Source organism: Pygoscelis adeliae, unplaced genomic scaffold (genome assembly GCF_000699105.1).
Source record: "Pygoscelis adeliae isolate BGI_AS28 unplaced genomic scaffold, ASM69910v1 Scaffold174, whole genome shotgun sequence".
In the NCBI taxonomy this organism is placed as follows: Eukaryota; Metazoa; Chordata; class Aves; order Sphenisciformes; family Spheniscidae; genus Pygoscelis; species Pygoscelis adeliae.
In genome coordinates, this window is record NW_008824676.1 from 150,012 (window position 1) to 168,880 (window position 18,869).

Sequence of the window (18,869 nt, forward strand, 5' to 3'; positions counted from 1 at the left end):
TTAGAGAAAATCCTGGAGAACAAAAGCTTGGCAGGGACTCTGGAACAAGAATTTAAGAATGAAAGCTCAATTCTGAGGAGAATGGTGAACAGTTTAACAGATTTTTGTATGCCAGGCAGATGGCAGCACTTTCTTCATCCCATGCAAGCCCAAACATCAGCCAGTTGTTCTTCTTAATAAAGTCTGCACTCCTTGCATAAATGAAGTTCAGTTTGGCTTAGTTTAATTGAGGAATGGATTGTTTCTACATAAAGTGACGATTTGGAATAGTTTGATATAGAAGAATAAAGGAGATGCAGGAGGAATATGGGTTTTTATTTCCTGCGCCAGTTTTCCCAGCAGTGCCCCTAAGGTTGCAATGCATGTCTCATTGCTAGAGGAGGGCTGAATATGCCTTATATTGAGCAATTCGTTACCACTTGGACAGAGGCAAGATCTGGAATGATCTCTGTCATTCCCTTTTGAAGCGGGACTTGTCACCTCAAGGGGTCAGAGGTGACCCAAGACAAATTTCGAAGACAGCTTAAAACTGACCCAGAGATGTTAATTTCTTGGTGGGAGTCTTGTTCTGAAGTACATAGCACAGCAGACATGTGGGGTGCATTCTCTGAAACTTTTCAAGACTAATACATATTAAGAAAGCATCTTTGTGAAACTTAAGATAACAATGCCCATGATGGGAGCAAAAGGGAAGGTAAGCTCCCAAAAAACTAGTCTGGGTAGTTCCAGAAACTCATCAGTTTTGATTATGTAATAATTACATAAGTATGGTGGGACACTCTGACTGTTAGCAAAAGGCATAGACATGACTATTTTATTTTATTTTATTTTATCTGTTTTCCTTTAGCTGAACTATATCAGTCATTGATCTTCATCTTGATTACATTTTATATTTCTCAGCATTTGGATCCAGATCTGAAACTTACCAGGGTTCAAGGCTGTTAAGACCCAGGAGTTGGATTGAAATCCATTAGGTTGATAGCTACAAGTCAGAAACTTGACTATTGACAAATATTTAAAAAAAAAAAATTAGGTATATTTCAAGCCAGAACTCTAGTTCAGGCCTGTGTCAAGCAACATTCTAATTTTTAATTACATTTCTCTTTTTTTCTTCTTTGTAGAATCAAGGTGCTAATCTTAAAATCTTTACCCAGAATTGTGAGAGACTATGTATGGAGCCTGGAACAGAGAAGGAGGGCATCTTCATGACTTGTGAGAGTGCAGGAACCATCCACCCAGCTTCAGAAATGCTCTGTACTGAAAAGACATTACAAGTAAAAAATGCAAATTTACAGACCTATTCTCAACACCATGCTCCTGATAAGAGAGAAAGTTGTCACCAACAAGTCTTTTGTGAACAAGGAATTAATATTATTAGTAATGGCAACAAATCAAAGAATGATGTTTCACCTTTTCCTTTATGGGATACGGACTCTGTTCCTGATAAACAAGACTGTTTGTGTGCTGTTCTCTCTTCTGCAAAGCTATGTGATGAGCCAAGGGAGGGAGAGCAAAGGTATAGTTTTGACTCACACGATAGCAATGACACAGATATTCTCTGCAGTCTGTCATGTGATGAATCTCTGTTTGAAGCTAATCCCAAGTCAGTCCTGGAATCTGGAGAAGCTGAGTGCAAAGGAGATGCTGATATATCTGCAGTGCATGGCAAGCTGTGGAAACTTCTTCATGAAGATTACTCAGACTATCAAATCCCATTTGAAAACCGGGGGATCACAAGCTTAGAAATTAGGCTGACAGATAGCAAAGTCAGAGAACTGAACTTTGTACAGGAGACCTGTTCTGATCATCCTTTGCCAATAAATTTGATAGAAGAGCAGGAACCTATTACACAGCCAGCTAGTAGACAAAGAACAGAGAAAGAAGACTGCAATGTTTCTAATAACCTACTTGAAACAGATGAAGCATGTAACAGTGCATCCATAGGAAACATTTGTCTTGCACAAGTGGTAGAAACAGATGGTATATGTCTAGATTCTAGCACTGGAAATAAAACGGAAACACCATCCATTTGTGTTTCAGCAAATAGTATCATCTTAAATAGAGGGGAGTGCTTGGAGCGGAAGCCAAATCAAACATTAACTGACAGTAATGGATTCATTCAAATGACTGTTGCTCGGGAAGGAAAGCTTACCATTAATAATGGTTCACAAACATGTGATGCAGTTTCTCCTCAAAGACTGAAAAATGCTCAGAGTAGTAATTTAGCATATGACAAAGAAAACCCAGCTTACATGTCAGATAAGTCACATGGGACAACTGGACAATTACTTCATACTGAGCACAACATATCCTTGATAAATGAGTCTGTAACTGGTAAAGGGTGTCATTTTAGAGACTGTTACCCAGCAAGAAAAGAACTGGCTTATTTCCCTGAAGAGAAAGACATTTTCCCTGGTGAAAATACCAATCAGTTTACACATGAACACTCTTCTATTAACACCATACACAAAAGTTATGAAGAGAATTTACAAGAAAAAGGTAATCACTCAGACTTGAATGCACAAAATGACACTAATTCTGACAGTTATCATCTTTCAAAAAATAATGACTGTCGAGATTTTCAAGTTTTTTCTAATGCACAGAAATACGGTTACCTAATGCAATTGCCTAATTTAATTAAGATTCCTGAAACCATAACACGTAAGAATTTACCCCAAAATATAGACCAACTGACAGAAATAGAAAAACAAGAAGTGTCACTTCCTTTTTCTGAGGATCCATTTTTAAGAGATTTTTATGTAGAAGTGCCCAGATGTGAACCATGTAAAACAGAAGAACAGAGAGAGATTTGTATAGGTGAACAAAGGGCTGAAACTTCCTGTGGCTCAGGAGTTAGTCCTGTTTCAGAGAGTCAGACTGCAGTTTCCCCTCATAATACATCAGAACAACATGTATTTTTTGTCGACAGCACCTTCAAGTCTGATAAAGAGTTAAAAACAGAGTCTTCAAAAAATCACACGTACGCATCTGAAAGTGTAACATCAGTTAGTACCCCACTGCCTAGAAAGACTCAAAATGAATACCACAGCATAGCAAATGAGGATTATAGAGATACCAGTAATCAGTTAGATATCCAACAACTGACTGTAAAAGAAACATTGCCATTCTTCACACCTGTAAGCCGGTCAGAGGGCCTTCTTACCAGTATATCAACAATGGGGTGTCCTAGCACAGGAAGTCAGGTAAAAACTGAATCCACACAAACTGCAGTCAAACTAGATGAAAATTGGAGTGCGCTGGAAACTTTCTGCAAGGTATTGCAGGATCAGTTCCATAGGGTACCTGAAGAAAACAAGGAGGAAGCAGTCTTGTGTGAAAATAAGCAAGAGATTCAAAGAGCTGTTGAGTATAACCCAGATGAAGCTGAAACTTTGCACACTGGCTCCAAGGCTCAGAGACGGATTATGAATATTAGCACTGAGCAGTCCTGGTCTGACTTGATCTCTTCCAGCAAGCTAACTGAGGTTGATAATTCAATTAAGTGTACTGAGTATGATAAAGATGAAGAAGTCATGACATCAGAGAACATAGTAGGTGGTTTAGTTAATTTGTCACCAGTTAATTCAGGGAGCGACCACTATTTTCAAGAGCAACCACCCTACAGCAGAACTCAGCCATTCTCCATAGCGTTGACCGCATATGATCCATTCCCAGTCAATGCGGAAACGCTAAGAAATCAAGAAGGATTGAAATCCTGCCAGACATCACCAACTGTTGCTGAGCCTGAGCCCATCAAATGTAAACAAGACACAGCAAAGAGTGGGCATTTAGCTACTGGAGCTAAGAAGAAATTACCACCAGCAACACTGTCAAAAAAACCCCGACTGGAGGAGAGAGGAAATGTCAGCAAGGATCCTAGCTGTGTTAAAAAGTCTGTGAAGAGTGAGGCAGGCATGATTCATAAAGAAGATAGAAAAGAGCAAAGGAAACTAATTTTGAAAAAGGATACCAAAGGTAAGAGAAATCCGATTTTCATTTCTGTCCTTTCCCATCGTTCTGGCTACAGTATGAAATTCAAATTCATTAAACACACTGCAAGCCTCCTTTAGTCTAAATCATATCAGCTAAAGGTGTCCTGCCCTCACTGATGTTAATTTCCAGTTCTGTGAACTTAGTAACTAGTGCTGTCCCCGTGCCACAGAGCTGAACCCTCCCTAACCTCCTTTTCCTAGCTGGCAAAAATGTGTTAAATTTATGAACTTTTTAACCTCTTTGAAATAGTTACTTCTTCATTTGTCTCCTCGAGTAACATTTTCAGGAATGTATAGCATAATGGTACCACATAACCACACAATACAGCAACTGCAAGCGCAGTACTTGCACGTTGTTATGTTCCCGCAGGGCTGTATTCCCAGTTATGCTCCTACACTGTAGCTTCCAAATGCAATTACCCTCTCTTGGTTACCAAATGGTTTTATTACTACCAAAGTATTATTGTTATTAGTAGGGTACCACTGATAAACATAATGTTTTGCAGTCCGATCTGATGACTGATGGCTGGTTCTGCATTCCTTTTCACCACTGTTGGTCATAAATGACACTGATGAAATTAGCAATACTAAACTGACATAGAAAACATAATTGAAATGAGGTTCAGGTTGCCTGTCACAGTCTCTAGGAGGTTGCTATTAGGTAAAACAAAATGCAGACAGGAGTAGCAACAGTGTAACAGCTAGACAGATGAGGTATTTGTGGTTTCTATGGATACTTTGCAAGGACCAAGGTCTTATTTTTACCTTTTGACATTACATTTCATGTTCACATCATAAAATAATTTAATAGGTCAAAGCAAGACTGAACAGTGACTAAAAGTAAGCTACACAACTATGAAGCTCTTCAGAGAGTCTAATTACAGTGCGGTCTGGTGAGAGTTCTACTTTTCCAATCACATTTAAAAAAACCCCAAACTTTTCTCTGTTCGAAGATGTGTCCTTTGCCAGAACCAAATGTGTGGGAGGAGAGACACATTCCTTCAAAGCAGAGCAAGCAAACTGCAATTACTGAGAAATGCCTGATCTTTTTCCATGTACCTGAGGCTATGCTTGAAAAATGTTTTAAACATTCAGGCTTGCATCAGATAAGACTGAGTTTTCTTAACCTGCTTCTGATCTGCTTTAGTCTAGACTGAAATGAATGTATGTTTGTACTTCAGAGAATTGTGTGGACCTTTTCCCAGCATTAAGGGAAGGTTGGTATGGTTAGTCTGGTATATACTCAGTGTTCTCTTTTATATTATTTTCAGCTGCAGGAGGGATGACTTTGTGGTTAGGGCAGGGAATCTGGAGCTGTTAGTTCTATTTACAGTTCTGTCACATACTGTCTGTGTCATTTTAGCCCTGATTCAGCAAGATTCTTAGGCCTAAGGACTTCAGTGACTACAAGTTAAACATAGCAGTGAATTCCAGGTGCTTGACCCTTGGAGTTGGATCCAGCATTCCTTCGGCATTAGGTGTGGAAAGTTAGACTGCTGGAATGGGATCCCTGAGGGAGATGTGTCATGCCAGCTCATTCAGAGTGCAGCAGCTCAGAATTAATACAGTAGGAGACATAACATCTTGCATTTTATATCCCTTACATCTAGCAGGGATGTCTCACTTGAGTGCAGGGATGTGTCACGATCCCAAAACCTTTCCCTAAGTATATATTGATTCCCTTTCTTTCCAAGTACCCTCAATCCTCCCGCTCACGCCATGCCCACATGCAGAAGACGCTGGAGCGTTCTGTGAGGCAGAAAACAAGTCTTAGCAGAGAACCAGGTTATCAGGACCTTCCCTAGACTGGGCAGAGTGCTGTCTTTCTGTAACCTGAGTGATTCTTGGATTTGTTCTACACGATGGTCAATGTTTAGCAAAAGAACTGTGCCCTATGGCTGGAAAGGTAGGGACTTTCTGTAGAGGCGGGAAATTAATCCTTTGAAACTGAAGAGGGAAGCAAAGGCCACTGACATTACCAAATGCAGATATCTAACCACTAAGTGGGGGTTCCTCCCTTCAGCTGTGTTTTAAAGGAAATGGTGCCATCACTGCATCTTGCAAAGAGTCTCATCCTGGCTAGGTATGTTCCAAGAACACCTTGGAGACTGGGCATCTCCTGGGTCTTAAAGTCTTTTCTCTCAAAGGCTGTGATCAGTTAAAAAAATCTACTAGGTACAAGTATTCAGTTAATATGAATTCTTATTATGTAACCATATGGTATGCTGTACCTTTGTGGTGTCTTTTTTTTACTGATAAAACCAGCTGGTCCTTTAGTCAGAGAGAATGTGTTTTGACTAAGAAATTATTTTATGTCGATGCCTTTTCAGGCTAGAACTTCCCTTGGGTCCTATTCCATAAATTCAAAATGTCTTTGCATTGAAAACATTTCCATTGACTGTGGGGGGCACTGAATCAGTCTTTTAAAACCTCTGTATTTTAAAGCCTTGGTTTCTGCATCAGAAGAAATCATAATTATTTACCAGTGTTGTCAGATTCATATTCTTAACATCTGCAAATCATTCTGGGATTCCTTTAAAATGCCAAAACAATATCATTATGTTCTAATCCTAAACTGTGGCTCTTCTGTTTCAAGCTCCCAAGCTGCTGAAGAAAATCCAAGCAGAGTTTTTGCCTGACTGTTCTGGAAATATTAAGCTATGCTGTCAGTTTGGTGACCTTCATGGTGACTCCACCATTACATGGACTAAAGATTCCAAGTTACTAGCTCGACTGCAGAGAAGGTGAGTGAATGTTTCTGAAGGACTGGTAGTTTCTGAATAGCTTTTGGGAAAATATGCCATTGATTCACTCTTGTACTTGTTGAGAGGATTAGTATGATAGGTGCAAATAATAAGTTTAAACAGGGTCGTTAAGAAGCGTATCTTCACACAGTGCACTAATAGTGGTCATAGTTTGCATTCCATCACCAGTAATTCCTCTCAGCCTGTTCATAACCAGTCTCATCCAACTTTCAAGTACTGTAAAAGATCAAATGAAGTTTCAACCTCAGCACCCAGCCAAACAACATAAACACGCTTGGTTAATATGTGGGAGGCTGTCTGTCCTTGTGTGGTGGAAGTGAATTGCTGAAACAACTAACATGCAATGTAGAGCTTGACGTGATTATTCTGCAGAAGCAATACAGACTGGGGGATGAATGGATTGAGAGCAGCCCTGCAGAGAAGGACTTGGAATACTGGTGGACAAAAAAAATGGATGTGAGCCGGCAATGTGCACTTGCAGCCCAGAAAGCCAATCATATCCTGTGCTGCATCAGAAGAAGTGTGCCCAGCAGGTCAAGGGAAGTGATTCTCCTCTACTCTGCTCTCATGAGACCCCACCTGGAGCACTGCGTTCAGCTCTGGGGTCCCCAGTACAAGAAAAACATGTACCTATTAGAACAGGTTCAGAGGAGGCCATGAAAATGATCTGAGGGCTGGAACACCTCTCCAGTGAAGAAAGGCTAAGAGAGCTGGGGTTGTTCAGCCTGGAGAAGAGACAGCTCCAGGGGGACCTTCTTGTGGCCCTTCGGTATTTAAAGGGGGCTTATAACAAAGATGGAGAGAGACTTTTTACCAGGGTCTGTAGTGAAAGGACAAGGGACAACGGTTTTAAACCGAAAGAGGGCAGGTTTAGAATGGACATAAGGAAGAAATTCTTCACTATGAGGGTGGTGAGACAATGGCACAGGTTGCCCAGAGAAGTTGTGGATGCCCCATCCCTGGAAGGTCAGGTTGGATGGGGCTTTGCGCAACCTGATCTAGTGAAAGATGTCCCTGCCCATGCAGGGGGGTTACACTAGGTCATCTTTGAAGGTCCCTTGCAACCCAAACCACTCTGGGAGTCTATGATTCTACTTTGAACTTCATATTCTGTATCGAGTGGAACTTGAAGCTGATTGGATTAAACTATGGGAGTTGAATTTAAGGAAGAATGATCTCTCCCCTCAACCCAGCCAGTTAATCTGACTCTGAGTCACAAGAAGCAGTCCAATGAGAAGGGTGGAAGTAAAAGCTTCTTAAGGCCTTTATCAGGATCTTTTCCAGCTTTTCTTAAAACTCTGTTTTTATGAAACGAGTTATTTTCTTCCGTAGCAGTAATGACATTCTTATCACATAGCTCTTAAAATCTGTTTTTAATTTTTCAAAAATACAAAATTAACATTACCCAAAGCAAAAAAAGAAAAGATTTTTCCATCAGAATGCACAATTCTGTGAAAGTGAGTAAATTTTGTAGGAAGGCATCTTCTAAGATGTTCTTTTAAGGGGAGAGAAGAAGTTCCACGAATTGGTTAAACTTCCCGTGTCATTCTGATTCTTGTTGTTTTAACTATACTGATTTTGTTTATTGTATTACAATATCCATTGTAATATTAGTACATACCATTATCTGCTAAATAATTTTGCAGTGTTTTAACAAATAAACATTGCAGAGATATCAAATTTATCCATTTTTGCAGTGATAAGTAAAATATGTGATAACAAAATATTTGCATTTTAACTTCATAGGATAAATATATTTCAAAATGTTGGAATGAAAGTGAAATATATAACAGAGATTTAGAGTAAGAGAGATTCCTAATTACAATTTTTACTTCAAAAATGTTCAGTAGAGTTCAGTGGAAATCTCCCTTCCATCACAATAGAAATCCAACTAATTGTTTTGTGTGTACCCAAGCACTGTTTCTTCTTTTGGAAGTGTACATCAGTCTACAGAAATACATAATCTGGATTGTTTGGTACATCTTAGCTTTTACTTTCAATAGGGGGCGTTTACAGGAAATTAGGCAACAAATCTTTAAATTTTTATTACCTGTCAACACATGGAAATATGTGTACTGAAAAATACACATTGCTAGTAATATTAATATCTCCTAAGTAATTTAATTTAAAAACTATTGTTGGACAAATATGTTCTCCAGTATGCCAAAATATCATGAAACTTCATGCTGCCAACAAAACTGTGCACATCTTCACTAATTCACTTCACAAAAGCTTTAAAGCACAATAGCCAGGTCTCCATACTCCCTGCATGGATTATCTGGCTTGCAGATAAATACTTTCATGGACATCCACTGTGGTACATGTGAAAACCTTCATGGTCTAAGAGGACTTTTCACTCAGGCATAGCACTGTTTCAGTGTGGTTTTATTGCTGCCAGAGCCAGCTTGGGTCTGCAAGTACTGTAACTGCATTCATGTGTCATTGCACCCCTGTTAATAATATCTGCCTTTGATCCATTTGTGAAATTGTATATACAGACATCAGAGAGTAAATATCTAGCTTGAAAAAAGCAAAGAAACAGAGAAAGCTGAGTGAGGAGTCAGCATACAACATTTTTGGCTTTTATATGTTCATACTTTATATATTTGGCCATGATATTGATAGGGATATTAGAATGCCTTTTGGTGTGGTTTAATTATTTTTAGATTTGATTGAGGTACTTTTCTCTCAGAGTATGGTAGGATCATCTATTGTGAAACACATAATAGGCTGAATGCTTCTAAGTATTTCACTTCTAGGTGAAATAAAATATTTTGTCTACTTGCATCATATTTAAATCAGTCTTTGCAGTGAGGGACGGAAATCCAGGGACAGGAGGAGAGATAAATGGAATAATCAGGAAAGGTCTTTTAAAAGTATTAATGTGGAAAATTAACATCTTCTGTTCCAGTGCCCAGGATGACTCTCCTGTCTCTTTGGCAATAGCTAAAGCCAGTAACAAAGACCAGGGAATGTATTATTGCTGCTTGAATAATATGTATGGAAAGGTGACTGCTGAGTTTAATCTGACTTCTGAAGGTAAATCCCAGTTTATAATTTTAATTAATAATAATGACAATGGCAGTTTCCATTCTTTTTTTTTTTTGCTACAAAAGCTGTTTCTTTGTTTCCTTGTAGTTTTGGAACATCTCTCAAGTTTTCAGAATTGGGAAGGTAAGTACACACATCTGCTTGAATGTGTGCTCTAATCTTTGTTCCTTCTGATTTCCAAATAGAACAAAAGATGGAAAAATATAACCAGACTGAGACATTTTTACAATTATCCTGTGGGAAACTATGGGAATCCCTTGAAGCCGTTGAATCAGTATTGTGTTTTTGCTAGCTGTCTTTCCCTTTTTGCACTCACCTTTGCTGTACCATCAAAGATAAAATTTCGCTTTAATTCATGGGAGTTTTGTAGGTGAAATACCCTGCTGTAGGATGGAATGGTTTGTGCAGAGTGATGGAGTACCTGCTGTGACAAACCATTGATTTGAACTTGTCTGTGTAACTTCTTGTTAGCTTGATGCACTAGCACTTCACAAACAATAAACAGTGAAATAGCATTGCATCGCATCATACAGAGACACAGGCACACACAGAGTACTGAAAACTCTTTTGGCAGAAAAACTTGCCAGTGGTGTTTGAACACATGGTCTTTGCAAGTCACCTGCTATGTAACTTTAATCCAAGAGAAAGACGGGCATGAAGATTTGGAATGCTTTCCCCATATGTTAACTTGCATTTAATCACACTTGGCATATGTCTTGCTGTGCTACAGCTAAAGATAGACAGTGCATTGCAAATTGGTTTATCATTTCTGAACACACTGTACTAATCAAGTACTTCATTCAACCAATTGATTTTTCTTTCTTTTTCTAGAAGAATAAAATTAAACGTTTAGTTCCCTGTTAACATGAAGACAGGACTTTTCATGTAACAGCACTGTATAACTTTTGATCAACAGAAAATTTTAGGTGGAGTTAAGGAGCCTTCTAATTCTAGCTTTGTATGTGCACTGTTTCCTCTGTGCTTCAAAGAGAGGCAATAGCGTACAGAGTCTAAACCAGAGATAACTACAAAGGGGAGCTGGAAGGACTGCATTGCTGTGTAGTGTATACCTTTTGTTCTCCTATTTATCTTTTCCACTGATGTTCCTTGAAATGTTGTGATTACAGAGACTTGAAGTGCAGTTAGAATTGTTTAGTTTGTCTCAGTGCTTAACCTTCACCACTTCTTTTTCCCCCTATATTTTTTTTCCGTTTGTATTCCAGTGATCATTTAAAAGGGTGAAATCCATAATCCTGCTTGATTTCAGTTGTAACAAACTTAGGCACACATTCTTATGCTACTGGTACCTTCAAAATCCACAGGTGGGGGCATAAGAGAAATATTATACCAATTTCTCCTGAATATAAAGATCACTAAAATTGATCTATTTGCTTTTTGATTGAAAAGGCTTTGACTAAGAAAGGCATGTTTCCATCATGGTTGTATAGGATAAGGACTGAGACCTCTTTCAGCTGAGTGCCTCTACAAACATGTTGGCAGAATCTTTCCCTGAAAACATTCCAAGCTGAAAGCTAAAAGAAGCTCTGGTTGTACCAGCAACTTCTGGCTTTTCTGAAAAGACAGGCTAGCTTTGGAAGAATGTGCTCTGAGCACATTGGGCACAGAACTGTGTTCTACTTTTAAATTCGTATCTACATACACTGCTGTACATTAGCTTTATTACTGTCTCTGTCTTCCCAAAAAAGCAGAGTTGGCAGGATCTCTGTATTCCCTCAATGCCTCTTTAGTTCTCAGTCAGCTTGACTTACTTCACATTAATTTGAAGCTCCAGTTTACAACTCCCCTAATAGTTTTAAAAACAAGATTCTGTGGTCTTTACCTCTGTTTTTTGTTTGCTACACTCTGTATTCTCTCCTTATGAACCTGAACTGCCACCTTTCTCCATGCTGGCTTTCAACAGTACAGGCAACAAGCTAAATTTAGAGGAGCAGGGTCTCAGCCCCTTATTAACACAAGTGAGGCCATGTATTCTGTGTCCATTGGGCATTTTCTTTAATACTCTATGGAGAGATGCATTTGTTCTCCCATGTCCAGCCCTTTCCATGTGACTGCAGAAGGAAGTTGTGCAGAACGAAGTGGCATTTTGTTTTAGGTGTGGAAGAAATTGAATTCATGCAGCTCATGTTCAGAGAAGATTTCATCAGTGACAGCTATTTTGGTGGGAACCTGCATGGAATAATAGCTACAGAAGAGCTTCACTTTGGTGAAGGCATGCACCGGAAAGCCTTCCGAAGTAAAGTGATGCAAGGCCTCGTGCCAGTGTTCAGTCCTGGCCACCCCTGTGTTCTCAAAGTGCACAATGCGATCTCATATGGGACCAAGAGTAAGGATGATCTGGTTCAAAAGAACTACAAACTAGCACTGCAGGTAAGCTTCCCCTGTCCTTTGTCAGTAAGAATTGTGGGGAAAAGCTGTCTTGCAAATATTGACAGATGATCTCTTAATTGTTTTGAGTAATATTCCATAGGCATATCTGTTTGTAATATAGGAATGCTGTGTCCAAAATACTGCAAGAGAGTATGCGAAGATATATGCAGCTGAAGCTGAACCCTTGGAAGGCTTTGGGGAAGTACCAGAGTGAGTATATATCTATTTTTATATACATATACACGTATGCGTGTGTGTATTGTACTGTGTCACAGCTGCCCACTGACTGCTAGGAGTAATTACTAAAGAAGAAGAAAGAGGAATCCTGAGAACAGTGTTACAGCTGGAGTTATGACCTAAATAATATTGAGTATCAAGGTGGTGAGAGAGATTCCATTCCCCTTAGAGAAGGATAATAAGGAGTGACGACAGTAAATAGCAGGCAAAAGGCATGATTTTGATATAAATTTAGAGGAAATTATTCGTATTAGTGAAGTAACACCAGTAGGTGATACTACTAGTATCATCTAGTAACAGCAGTAGGGGATAAGTCAGGCCTTCCAACTTTTCATTAAAAATGAAATCTTGAGAGAAATCATGATCATTCTAAAGCTGGTATGAAGTCACTCCATAGGCAAGTTTTCTATGTAAAGAGAGGCTTAAGTCAGAAGGCTCAACTCTGATGCTAGGTTTTCCCAAAGATTGGTTTATTTCATATCAGAAGTTTTCCATTTCCTGAATATGTGTACATCAGACCAGTAGCTCAATACAGGTTCACCTCTGCCTCTGAGGCTGGGAAGTGGCACCTTGACGATTTCGTAATAGATCTTTTTCAACGGATTTGTTGTTCCAGTGTCAGGTTACTGTGTAGAGTTGAATTTGCAATGGATGGTTGCAATTCCATCTGCCTTGCTTCAAGGATAAGACCTACATGCTTGACAGCAGGCTAAATCTCCATCTCCATTTAGATGACACAAGATCTGCTCAGCTGCACTGATTCCCTGAAAAAAAGGACCACTTAAAACACAGCCTCTGGAATGATTCCTTAAAGCAGCCTTTTCAGGATTAGAAACAGTGATGGAGATGGCAGTGAAATCTTTTAGGGAAAATATTTGTGCAAGTCAGCTTCTTTTCTGGAAATATATTGCTCTTGGTAAGATTTGTGTTTGAGAGATTTCTCTAGGCACAGGATATAACCTCTAGTTTTGATATGAGAGAGAGAGCACGTATCCTACAAAAACTAGAAGTCGGGTGCAAATAACAGGCACATGGAAGGTTCAGATCTGGTGCTTTATTCTAAACAATTGGCTGGAAGACAGCAGCTAGGAACAAAAAGAGATAATGTGCATATGCTTTTGGTTTGCTTTTTAATTTCAAAATTTTAAGGCTAGATTCCTTTCTTGTAGCCAGCCCTTGTCAGACCAAACTTGCATTTAAAAGAGGGTATATTCCTTGCAACATTTTATAAGGGAAATAGAGCAAGAGAAAAGTCATCCAGGTTCTCCAGGGTTAGCTTTAAAGCTACAGCCTTAGCCTATCTGTGCACGTTTGACTGTAAGAGAAAGCTGGGGAAAGGATAGAGAAAGCACTGCCCTATAGTAGTCAGTGGCCTGGCAGCTAGACATTTATAAAAGGGCAGGAGGGGGAGAGAGATTCTGTGGTCTTGAGGTTACTTACGATACTTCCACAATGGAGTAGTACTAACATTTCCTTTAACCAGTGACCCATTTATTTTCCTTTCAGTGTGCAGTAATATGAAACTATATGGAGCCTTATATACTAGTACTAGTTGTTCACTTTAATGATACTGGTAGAGTTAAGCTGATCTCATACCTTGAATGAGTAGGTTAGAACTAGACAAGTGCCTACAGTCACAGTGATTGTTCCTTAGAAAGAGAGTAACTACTAGTATAAAGGCCATTTGTACCAGTTTAACTGCATGTGCTATAACAATAAGAGTAAAATATCACATTTTACAAATTTACATATTTATCACAAATAAATTAATGGTGTCAATAAAGCTTGATTGTGGACTAGGACTGGAAGACTTATACAGAAGTGCTCTGGCTATATGTGGTTCTCTGTCCCATGACTAACTCTTCTAGACCTCCTTTCAATGTATATGGAGTACATATGTACATTTACGATTCTGCCACTTCCAGAATCCACTACAAGTATGTCTGGAAGCAACTATACCACTCCTTTGGCAGTGTTGCTGTAAGAGATAAGGCTGTTTGTAAGAAAGCAAGTAACTAGAAACCTGTTTTGTGGTGACAGTCATTTCCCCCATTTGTTCTGAGATACTGCTAGGAGCTCTTGTGAGCTAGCTGATAAAATACGGTTATGTTCTGTTACCAGCTCCAGCTGAATGGCTTTCCAAAATGACCTTATCTCAGAGCAGTATTAAATTCCACTCTAATATACAATGATGTCACTTTTTTGCTTACTCTAAGGTTTTAATTTTGGAGATTTATACTGTAGTATCGGAGTGCTGCCTAACAAGAATGCTGAGTTTTTCCAGTGTAAGTACAAACAGAAGGCGGCTATCTGTGAGGTAGAACACTGCTTTTCAGACAGCAGGAACTTTGGTAACCAAGAAGTTCATGTTGCCAGTGAGACAGATGCTTCCTTCCAGACTGTTGTCAGTATGACTTCACATTCAGCGTTTCTCTCTGGGAAGACCATGAAACCCCAAGCAAAATTTTATTTGATACTGGATGTGAGTTTTTGGCATGGTGCATCTTTAGACATAAATGGACCTAGCCTGTATTCCTCCAAAACTTTGTAAGTCTTTCTGGCTAAACTAGCTCAATTTCTAAACGAATAAAATGAGACAAATTTTGTCAAGTTTGCAATTTCCTGAAAACTTCATACAGAACTAGCCGCAGTTTTCTGACCTGGATTCAAACTTTGCTGAAGCCCAAGAATCTTCAGATTCTAGATTTTCACTTGAGCCAACTTGTCTTGAAAATCTGATCATCTTTCCAGAGACTTTCTTGTTTCCTCTTACTTTTTTGATAAATTAGTTGCTTTGTATTTTCATTATCAAAAGTGTTTGCTAATTTTGGATGTGTCAGGTTTTAGAAGTCTAGTCTGAGAAATCCTCCACTTACACTGGTCTTGGGCAAAGCACTTTCTGGAGTGGATCAAATTTGCAGGTGCTTAACACCTCAGAAAGACTGAGTCATATATGAGTCAGACTGAGCAGCTAAAGCAGTGATAATCCAAAATAAGCAAGCACCCTTTATTGTGCAGAGTTTAGATTTTGGGATGTAGTAGGGCAACATTAGAAAGTATGCTTTGAAAAAGTTTACATCTGAGTAAATAATACAAAGAAATAAGCACATAGAGGATAATGCAATTATGATCTAGAGCTACCTAGAAATCTGAATCTTACCCAGATGTCTCCTGGCTTGGTTTAGACTTGGTAGCTGTTCATTCACTCTCTGAGATCACTGTCCACTTTGTCTGTTTCTTACTCCTTCATTGACAGAACTCTCTGGATTTTACTAGTTTTTATCCCTTGATTTCAGGATCATTCCTATTTTTCTTGTTCATCGCCCTGCTAATAACATCCCCTATGCGACAGTGGAGGAGGAGCTGGTTGGGGAATTTGTGAAATACTCTGTCAGGGATGGCAAGGAAGTAAATTTCCTGAGAAGAGACTCAGAGGCTGGCCAGAAGTGTTGCACTTTCCAGCACTGGGTGTATGAGAAGACCAATGGGAGCTTGCTTGTCACTGACCTGCAAGGTGAGTTGTCTGAGTCGGGGGCAATAACATGGCTTTCCCATGATACAGGCTGGTGACCACTCACAGTCAATCGCCGTAACTGCAGAACTTCCGGGGACTTATTTCTGAGCAATGTTATTCTTGACTTTGTGTCCTGGATGTGGACAGGACAATTGGCAATGCTGAATGTGCTGTAATGGGCAGAGTCTTCTCCAGATGCGGACAGTACCCTTGCCCTGTGCCTGTTTTATACAGCACCTCATGCAGATCAGAATAAAAGATAGGAGAGGGAGGGAGGATATTTTATTTTCCAGCCTATTTTAAGTGCACTGTGTTTGTGTGTGTATTACCCTAGGGAACAGAAAGACATTCATTAATTGCCTACTGTGACAGCAGGGGTGAACATGTATTAACCTATACAGTATTATGATGTTTATCTAATCAGCAGGGAAAGGGAATTTTTACCTAGCTTATGTTCTTGTAAGAAGACAGTTTGGAAAAGAAAAAACAAATGCACTCTAACGGGAGAGTTGTTCTTCCACATGTCCCCTTACTAAATCAGGACACTCAATATGAGTCAAGTCTGGCTTACTGTCTCACCTGCCAGAGGTTAATGAAACATCTTGTGAATTAAAGAGTTCAGTTGTTAATAACATCCTAGTCCTTCACTTTTTCTTGTATTTAAATACTTACCAACAATCTCTGAACAGTGGAATGCGCCACATTCAGGTCCTGGCTAGCTTTCAAGAAACATGTTCCTTCAAAAAAGAAGAATGGTGAAGAAATGCCCTCCTTGCATTTACTAAATGCTGCCCTTACGCTTCTATGTGTGTGACTCCTCCTAACTGCTGAAATGCTGGGCCTGTACCCAACACAGTATGCATAGATGTATTTGAAACAGAGAAAGACAGACCCTTGTTAAAGAAAACCAAAGAAAGGTGGAATTTTAGAAAATACCCCATATTCTTTAACAAGAGAAGGCAGGAAAATTATCAAGAAGACATCTAAACAAGACCCCTGAAGTAATTTAAAGGGAGAAGAAAGAACAAAATCCTGGCCTAAGGGAAGCACAACAGCAGAAATGGTATCTGAAGCTCTATAATGATTGCTGCCACAAAGGACAATATACCTGCTGCTGCTGAAGAGAAACATCCTTCCTCTCTGATCATCTTCTCATTTGAGTATCTAGGCTGCATTTTTCAGGCATACCAGTTGAGATTTCTGAGGGTATTCTCCAAGGAAAATGGTCTTGAGACCATCATTTTCCTGTACAGAAAAAATTGCACACAACAGGACTGCATTTTGCCTATAAACAAGTCAACAAAGGGACAGGTTAAAAAAATCAAGTTCTTGGAAATACTGAATAAGAAAGGGATTTTGGATCTCTCACCCAAAAAGTAAAAATAAGGTTGACTGACCTCTTGCTATTTGATTAGCAAAACAAATATGCAATTCCTACTGATAAACATTTTAGTCCAAGTTTGAAAAGCATCAAAACCACAAAACCCATAAATAAATATGCGCATCTCAGGGCAGGAGCCTAAGCAAAGATTTTGTATGTTTCTTAACATGCAGTCATCAAAGTGTCACCCCTCCTTCCCCCCACTGACTGTCTAGCACAGGAAACAAGTTATGCTCTATTTATCACCTTTATCTGTATCACTATTTATCTGTAAACTACAGGTATGAGACTGACTTCTAGAAATTGCTAGTGATACAGAGCACAAACATCCTATTTTTAATTGAGGTACTTTAAAATGTTTTGAAAAAGTGGTGACAAATAATGAAAATTAAAAACATGAATCAATAAGTAATATTTAATGCCTCTATATATGGTGCTCTTGAATCTGAAGATATTCCTAGAAATTCTAGTGTAACATAAGCTCTCTGTTTCCTTGATGCCTTGTAGGTGTAGGAATGAAGTTAACTGACGTTGGCATAGCAACATTGGCCAAAGGGTGAGTGAAAAATTACTTCTCAACAGCATGGTTTTGCTTTACGCATCAGTCTCTCCACAGTGTAAATATGCTGGGGGAGGGTGCACTGGAAATTTATTCTTGCTTTAACTTTGGAAGAAAACAATCCTCATCTGAATCTTTTAACTTCTTTTTGTTCGTATTTATGGGAACCTGCCTATAAGGGAAACACATTTATTTTGTTCTAAAAGGATGGGGCTACACTGTAGATTGGGCTTTACTTTTCCTTCATGCCTCCCTTAAAATAGGGTTATTCAAAGGGCATTTCAAAAGTGAAATCAAGGTCTCTGGTGACTTACAAGCAAGTAAGGCACTTTACTTGGTGGTACATCAGCTGCAGGAAAGTGGGGCTGAAAATACAGGGCCAACACTGGCTCCAGCCTGGGGTACGATGAAAGACATGGTGTTTATGCTGCCCAGAGCTTCTGACCGTGGAGGAAATATCTCAAACCCCAGCATACTGTTGGAGCCAGAGCTCCAGCTGGGCTTGCACTCATTAGCACCTGCCCCAGCAAATGCAAATACAAGTGCTTATACCTAGATCCTGCTGCCGGTAGCCAAGGTGACCCTTCCCCCCTCCTTCTCTTCTGCTAGAAGAAGAGCGGCTATCTACCACAGTGCTGTGGGAACTAGGGAAGGAGATGCCCTGAAAAGGGCCAGTCTGTATTGCCCTTTTTGCAAGGAATTTTCAGGGACTGCATGAGAGAACACAGCTGAAACCCCTCTTGGAGCCAGCAAAAGTGCCAAAGCTTTAGAATATGCATTTATGATGCAAGCTTTTATAAAGACTCTTTCTCAGTTTAGAACTCTATGGTTAGTTTTTCTTCCTATAGCAGGCAGTGACTGTAAGCTTTTCTTGAGCCCGTGTTCTTGTCAGCTGCATGGGTGGGGGGAAGATGTCTGTTTAGCTTTGTATAGGCTGCTTATCTGATAAAAAAGGAAATGTGTTAAGGGATTTGATGGTATC

At 39.4% G+C, this 18,869-nt stretch overlaps 1 protein-coding gene across 2 annotated transcripts in view; it reads left to right on the plus strand.

Annotated features, from left to right (window-relative positions):
- ALPK2 (alpha-kinase 2) overlaps positions 1 to 18,869 on the plus strand; it is a 48,976-nt gene that overhangs the window by 22,559 nt on the left and 7,548 nt on the right. For both annotated transcript variants that reach the window (XM_009323053.1, XM_009323052.1), the window contains 8 exons: positions 1,122 to 3,975; positions 6,589 to 6,736; positions 9,669 to 9,796; positions 9,896 to 9,931; positions 11,922 to 12,196; positions 12,318 to 12,406; positions 15,730 to 15,947; positions 17,836 to 17,884. In XM_009323053.1, the coding sequence (XP_009321328.1) occupies positions 1,122 to 3,975; positions 6,589 to 6,736; positions 9,669 to 9,796; positions 9,896 to 9,931; positions 11,922 to 12,196; positions 12,318 to 12,406; positions 15,730 to 15,947; positions 17,836 to 17,884 (3,797 nt within the window). The remainder of the gene's footprint in view (positions 1 to 1,121; positions 3,976 to 6,588; positions 6,737 to 9,668; positions 9,797 to 9,895; positions 9,932 to 11,921; positions 12,197 to 12,317; positions 12,407 to 15,729; positions 15,948 to 17,835; positions 17,885 to 18,869) is intronic.